We start from the raw sequence: 7909 nt of genomic DNA on the forward strand, positions 1-7909 counted from the left end.
GTGGTGATGGAGCGTATGTAAAGGAAGTACGAGTGGAACGTGCTCCATGTGATGGAGTGATGTATCATATGGCAGGTATGCCATAGTGGTGATGTGGTATGTATGAGGGGAGTATACGTGGAATGTACTCCACGTGGCAGCGACACTCCGTCTGGCGTGTCATAGAGATAAGGATGGTTATGTGATTGATGGGTGTGGAACGTGATGGATAGTGTCGGGAACTGTGGAATAGTGTCCCGAAGTAGTTATGGCGTAGCCTGTAGTCCGAGGTGACAAGTGTCTCTGCGATGGACTTATGGCTAAAAGTATGCATGAAGTATCAGAGCAAGTATAAGAATGCGCAGCGGAAGCATGACTGAGGAATGTCACGAAGTGACATGACTACTGACAGTCGTGCTGGTGATTGGTGAAGTAGTGGAATAAGTGTAAGAGTATGTAGCGGAAGCATGACTAGGCAACGTCATGGAGTGACGTGGTTATTGGAAGTCATGCTTATGATGGGTGAAGTGTTAAAGTGTAGAAATGGCATAACGAGAACGTGACGAGATGTCACGATGTGACGAGAGTACGTGAGGAACCGTACTCGTGATGAGTCAGGAGTGATGTAGTAGAATGCTAGGTAACACGACAAGGTCAAAGTGTAGCCCTGGAGCAATCTCGGGCTATATAACGTGACATGAAACGTAGTAATGAATGGAGTCTTGTCGTGTTAAGTGTTGGGATGAACTGTCAAAATGGACGGGTAGCGTGAAGAGTCATGCTAGCCGGATTAAGAGAAGATTGGTATCGAAGTATGGCCCTTGTCCCTACGAGCAGGTGATCAACGTGTTATATACGTTGATCTTAGGTGATAAAGGGGTAAGGTACCTATGTAACATGGTGAGAGACATAGGCCGGATGGATTCATCATATGTAATGGATAATCTGTCATGAGCATAGTTGCACGGTGCTTAAGCCTCAGAGTTGGCTTAGAGCCATGTGTCTTGTATGGATGGGAATGAGGATTTAGTGTGGGCCAAGATGCATGAAGGTAGTGATGGATGCATCGTTAGGATCGAGATGTGTGATTCCATCGGTTGGAATCATGCGTCGAATGTGGTTGTAAAAAGAGTAAGACGAATGTCTTAGTGTCTTAATCCTAAGGTGAATAAGGGGTTTCACTTTAGTGGATGAGCACTCGAGACAAAACTTTGAGTTGGAAGTTGTGGTGACCGTAAGTGGTCCCCGAAGGGTTTAACATAGTGAAGGGCACGTAAGTGCACGGGATAGAAGGAAAGTGTTCTAAGTATAGCGTAGTTCTATTTATAGTTTAAGTTATTTATGCATTAGATAGAGAATGATACTAAGGTTATTTGTATGCATGTAGGTTGCCATCTGACAAGCATGAATGGACTGCATGACATGCAAGTAGCATGGAGTCCAGGTAAGTGTTACGTTCATACTCTTCTAGAGTTCTCAAAGATACAAGAAACGCTTCTCCTTTAAAATGCTCACGAAAAGACTAAAGATGTTTTAAGAAAGAAAATGCTAAATGTTCAAAAGTATAAGTATGTACGGCCCCTTCTTGGCAGCCCCTTTTTACGCACCCAAAGTATTAATTGTACGCATGTGAATAGATGACTATACGCTGTATCTATTGTATGTATTTTCTTAGAAAATCCATAAACTGATGAAGATGCATGAAATGCATGAAAGCGGATGCTTTTGTAAATCCTATGAACCGACGCTCTCACGTGCGCCACGAGGTAACGCTCGTGGATGCCATGATTGATGACGTTCAAGGTGACGCTTGTGGGATGCCATGAAAGCTAACGCTTGAGCCCATGTATGTTCTTAAACGAAGTTTTCCACGAACGAACTGTTAAAAAGAGGATAGAACTGAAATTAACTGAAAGATGAAAAGACCATTTTCGGGCTTACGCCCCAAAGATATTTTCTCATGAAAATAAATGTTTTCTCATAAAAAAGAAATGACTGTTAAATGAAAGAACGAACTGAATGAAAGCTTCAGCTCATTCGAGCTGACATGAACGAATGAATGAAAAAAAAGAAAGAAAGAAATGAAAACATGAATATATGAAGACACGTAACGGCCACATGACATGAATGAAAGGGTACCGATGAAGTGCACCCAGTGCTAGAAGTAGTGCTGGAAGTGCACCCAGTGCTGCCCCCTATGAAAAGGGGTTCCTAACTCGTGGCCACGGGCGGAATCCAGGTCCAAAGGAAGACCGCTAACCCCAAACACACGGGGCGTAATTGTGTGTACTGGCCTATGAAAGCGATAAGAAAGAATGGATGTATGCACGCACGCACGAACGCACGAATGCACATGTATGCACAAGAGCACAAGAGCATGGACTCTTTAAGAAATGAAGGCACTGACGGAGGAAACGTTTTACGATGAGAAAGCCTTTTTAAAGTAAAACCCCGTACAGTGGCTCTTGAAGAAATGAAGGCACTGACGAGGGACACGTTTTAAATAAAGAAAAGCCCCATCCAGTGACATTTTCAAACGAACGCACACAAGACACGTAGGCACGCACGTAATAGTATGTACGGATGATGAATGCATGAATGGAAACCTATGTTGTTATATTTTAACTGTATGAAATAATGCTTACGAGTTTTCGACTCATTTTAGTTTTTATGCATGTCCCTCCCCCAAAGGAACTGCACGATCGGGACGGACACGGCCCATGGGGAAGAGCACGGAAGTCTAGGCGCGAGTTTTAAACGTACGAGAGGCCTTTTTATTATAAGATTTATGTTTTCCACTGTAACCCTCTTTTATTATCAAAGCACATTTTATTTATAAACGTGGAGTCTCACACCCTGGGGATGCAAGTGAAAAGTTTTAAATAGGACGGTAATTCCCGTCGTCCTTTTTATAAAAATATTTTAGAAAAAGTCTCACCACAAGGACGGACGTTACATCAATACAAGAAAATTGCTTATTTATGGTCAGTTATTTCCTATAAAATTAACTATTTCATGCTAAAATGAGTTTGTTTTCATAGCAAATAGTTATTCTCATTGCAAATAATCTGTTATAAATGCTTGTTTTGATTCTACTTAAGGACTTTATTAATTCTAAAGTAGTTCTTGTGCAGATTTTTCTTTAAGGCCTCATTTGTTTTTGTAGATGAGATGAGTTGAGATTAAAGTTAAAAGTTGAATAAAATATTATTATAATATTTTTTTAATATATTTTTTTTAGATTTTAAAAAGTTGAATTGTATATTTTATTGTGTAGAAATTTGAAAAAGTCTATGTAATGATTAGATGAGATAAGTTGATAGGAATTGTGAAAATGAACGACGCTGAAGTAGAAGCTGCTTAATTAATATATTTTAATTGACAATGCTCTTAGAATTCTAGATGGTAAAATACGCTTAAGTATAGATATATAGAGATCGGATTTTTATCTAAAATTATTTTTGTATACATCAAATAAGCCACCTAATCATGTATTTTAATCGCAATTAATTTATCCATAGAAACATATTGGACAATGATCGTGGACTTTTTCCACCTTCTGCAGCCCATATCTCAAATTTTTGTTGGAATGGAAAACATTTAATATCGGCGCGCTTCCGGTGACCGGCAATTGTCTGAGACTTTCTTTATAGTTCTGAATTTTATATATAATCGAGGCTAAGAGCTTACACGCCATTGAAGAAGGATCGTTGAAAAGCTATAGGAATTAATCAATTCGTTGAAAAGCTTGAAGTACTATAAAAAAAACGTGGAACCATGTGATTAATTCTTGCTGTGTCGACATCTACTCATTTGTTTTTACTATTCATTTCAACTAACTTAATTTTATTTCATTATTATATTTTTTAAAATTTTTATATATTAAATAAAATAAAATATTTAATTTTTTCTTAATCTAAAAGTGATATAATTGAGTATCATTAATTCATAACCACCAAGCCAACAGATCAAAATATATAATTGACGTAAATGAAAACTATATTATTAATGGAACATAAACATGTCACAAAATACAATATATATATATATATATATATGCATCAATAGACTTGAATATATGCCTCAATTTGTGGAAACCCTTTTATTTTACAATGCACATAAAATATCGATATATATGGCCTCAATTTTATGTGCCAATTACATGGAATAATAGGTAAAACATGATAGAGAGAGGATTTATTGTTGAGTACAATATCTTCTGTAATTAAGCATCTTTAACATCACCTCTCACCACGATGCAGAAAGAGCTGGGATGCTTTGTTCATTCCTGAAGAAATTAGTGGGATCGACCATGGTCTTCACATGAACCAACCTGTTAAAGTTGCTCTTGAAATATTTAGTACCCCATATACTTGCCCGTCTATAGCTTGTGTTGCCTTCCTTACTATTTGTTCCTATGTCAAGGTCCCTATAGTTGACGTATGCAGCTCTCGGAGATTTTGAAACATAGGCAGCCATGTAACTGTAAAGCCTTCTGATCCAACTTATATGCCTCTCGGATGCCGCAATTCCTTCTTCTGCCCAATACATCCCTTCTAGGATTTTGTAGATGTTACCAACTCTATGTGGGAAAGGAATTGCAGATTCCGGGATTTCACTCATTCTTCCCCCATACGGAATCATCACCAAAATTGCTTTCTCCGCCTCTTTTTCGTAATATCTCTCCCAAATCCCTTCCAAGCCAACTTCTGGAATAGGTTCCATCACATAGTCAGATTTCGCTTTGAAAAAAGTTGGTCTTGTTTGAGGAGTCCTGCTTAGCAGTACATCCAAGGATTCCCCACTTGGAAACCCGGCGAAGTAGAGGGTAGATTCAATCCAGCTCATTTCAGTGCAATCTTCTCTTACCAAACCCAGTTCAGGGAAGCTTTCTTGCATCAATGAAAGGAGATTATCTATCCCTCCGAGATACAAGGACACAAATAAGGCTTGTATTGTTTTCCGCCCATCTTGGCTAGAATTGGCAGCACTTGAGTTGACGAGAATGAATAGGTCTTCATCAAGCTTGTCTGCAACATATTGCCACCGATGAACAAGCTTGGTTGCATTTTGTTCCAAGGTCCTTTTAACTGTGAATACAGTCACAGTGGATGGAACATGAACCAGCTTGATTTTCCATGCAACAATGACTCCAAAGCTGGCCCCTCCACCTCCTCGAATGGCCCAAAATAGATCTTCTCCCATGGATTCTCTGTCAAGGATTCTGCCCTTAACATCAATAATTTGGGCGTCAACAATATTATCTGCAGCAATGCCATATTTGCGCAACATGGTGCCGTACCCTCCCCCACTGAAGTGTCCACCAACACCCACAGTGGGGCAAAGTCCTGCCGGAAAGCCAAAGTTTATACTTTTCTCAGCAATCCTATAGTATAATTCACCGATAGTGGCACCGGCTTCAACCCATGCAGTGCCATTTTCTACATCAACATTGATTGAACGAAGATTTATCAGATCGATTATGACAAATGGAACATAAGAAACATAAGAAAGGCCCTCAAAATCATGACCACCGCTTCTAACTCTAATTTGCATGCCATGTTTTTGGGAACACTTAATGGTTGCTTGAATTTGGGAGACATGCAATGGCGTAATAATGACTAGAGGTTTCGGGGTGGCAGGTGTTGAATATCTAGGATTTTGTATGGAGAATTCCAATACAGATGAATATGAGGAATTGGCGGGGGTGTAAATGACTTGAGAAATTGAAGTGGTGGAGTTTCCCGCATGAAGGGTCAGGCATTGAAGGAAGTCTTCAGGAGTGTGAGCCGAAGTTGCCCATAAAAATGAGAAAAGAAGTGTAATAACAAATGGAATAAGCACTGAAGAGCTAATGCGCTTCATTTTTGTTTGTGTTTCTGCTCTAAAAACAGGATGCGAGCTTCCTTATTTATAGTGTTATGAGGAGATATATACGTAATTTGTTGAATACATGGAAATTAATGTGAAAACTGTACGTACAATGGTGCTTATGACAGCTGTTGCATATAACGTACATATTTTTTAACTTTGCAGGAAACGATTCCATCATGCATCCAGCTGATTGGCCAGGGATAGATCACGAATTTCAACAGGAAATACATAGAAAAAGAGAAATTTCGTGGACGTAGTAGTAAAGTCCAAATTGCACGGCGATTTGACAACATTGAACTTTGACAAACGTTTATATTAAATAAATGAAATTTTTATAAAATAATTATAAAAATATTATCGTCTTGCAAAAATACTTTTATTTTAAATCATGGTTATAAAAAGAGTAATACTACTTAATATTTATATTCTCATCATCTCATGATATATTGATATTAGATGATTAGACTATTTATTATATTTTATTTATAAATATATAATTTAATATAATATTATAAGATGATGAGAAAATAAATAATAAGTAGAGTTTCTCTTATGAAAATAATTGTGCTTATTGTTACTGGAATCATAATGAGTTTTACATGACTTCTAGAATGCTTAAAAAAATAAATAGGAGAAAGTCATCTCAAAGCCTTTTTACAAATTATATATATATATATATATATATGTATACTAGGTGAAGGCAACGTGCAATGTTGCTTAGTTTATATTTATTTATTTTTTTGTTAAGAACTAATTTTTTTTAATAAGAATGTAATGTTTTGGTTAATTAAATAACGATGTAATGTTTATGTAATTTATAAATAATTACACGTTATGATATATTATAAAAAAAGAGTATTAATAGAAGCTTTAACATTGTCCTATAAATAAACATCACAAGTAAAATAGATCATTACATACCTAAATATCTATCCCTACATTTCTGGAATGTGCAGGAAAAAATGTGGTGCAGCAGATAAGACAAAATGTGCTTTATTTTGATATTAAACTTGGGAGGGAAAACATTTTGATACTTTCTCTAAATAAAATTGAAATATTGTTTCCAAGAGACAAATAATTAGAATATAAATTATTTGTTAGAACATAAATTATTTGTAAAAACATCAATGTGTGAATTTGCTTCCGTACTTAATTAATTTCTTGCATGTGACCTTACGAAGCTATATTTTTAAATTTCTACCTATAAAAAATATATATCTTCTTATATATAAAATTGGCAATGCAAAAAGTAACAGTGTTTTTCATCTCATGTTTATTTTTCAATGTTGCCCTTCCTTTTTTGGTATTTTTTTGTTTTATTCCTGTTTTCTTTTTATAATCTGCTTGTGCTTTTACAGTTTTATCTCTTTTTTTTTTGTTTTTTTATTCATGTTTTTACATTTTTATCCCTCAATTCCATTAACAGTAGCTTGTCGACCATTTTCCTTCCCATTCAGATGTATAGAAAAAAAAAAAAATCTGTTTAAATCCTATTAGGTTTGTTAATTGCATTAGTTTTGAAACTATCCGATCACAGAAATTAATTGCATGCTCGATGGGTCGAACTATATCTATATAAATATATATATATATATATATATATATATACATATGAGCTTTATTATAATTACCCATTACTTATAATAATATTATAAAATATTTTATAATCATTGAAACTTGAATGTCAGGAGCACATATTTAGCTTATACGAACTCATGACTTGATAAGCCGGCCAGCTTCTAGTGATCTTCTGGAATCTAGATTGTAGATCATCATGATGCTCATCTCAGATACACGGCTGGTGACAGCCTGTCACCAACAAAGTCCCACTCACACCTCTATTGCCTCAAACTTTGTTCTTTCTCTCTCCCTCTCCGTGCGAATGGTGCTTCTCTAAAGATCTGAGTGGTTTTAATTTTTTTTTGTGATGTAAATCTGTGATGTTATTCTATGAGATGTTAATATTATTTCTTTCTCGGAATTGCAATTTTTTTTCCATTTTTCTTTCCGAGACGTAAATCAAGTACTTGACGTGTGAGATGTTAATATTGTTTCT

General features: G+C 36.1%; 1 protein-coding gene across 1 annotated transcript; it reads right to left on the minus strand.

The window, feature by feature from the left end:
• Positions 1-4009: 4009 nt before the first annotated feature.
• LOC108984726 (berberine bridge enzyme-like 18) lies at positions 4010-5859 on the minus strand. Its single transcript, XM_018956775.2, has one exon. It carries the CDS (start codon positions 5842-5844, stop codon positions 4228-4230), a length of 1617 nt encoding a protein of 538 aa, XP_018812320.1. The 5' UTR covers positions 5845-5859; the 3' UTR covers positions 4010-4227.
• Positions 5860-7909: the final 2050 nt, after the last annotated feature.

The sequence above is a fragment of the Juglans regia genome, chromosome 3 (assembly GCF_001411555.2).
Source record: "Juglans regia cultivar Chandler chromosome 3, Walnut 2.0, whole genome shotgun sequence".
In the NCBI taxonomy this organism is placed as follows: Eukaryota; Viridiplantae; Streptophyta; class Magnoliopsida; order Fagales; family Juglandaceae; genus Juglans; species Juglans regia.

Coding starts and splice junctions, on each gene's coding strand:
- LOC108984726 (XM_018956775.2), bottom strand. CDS start 5,844: ATGAAGCGCATTAGCTCTTCAGTGCTTATTCCATTTGTTATTACACTT.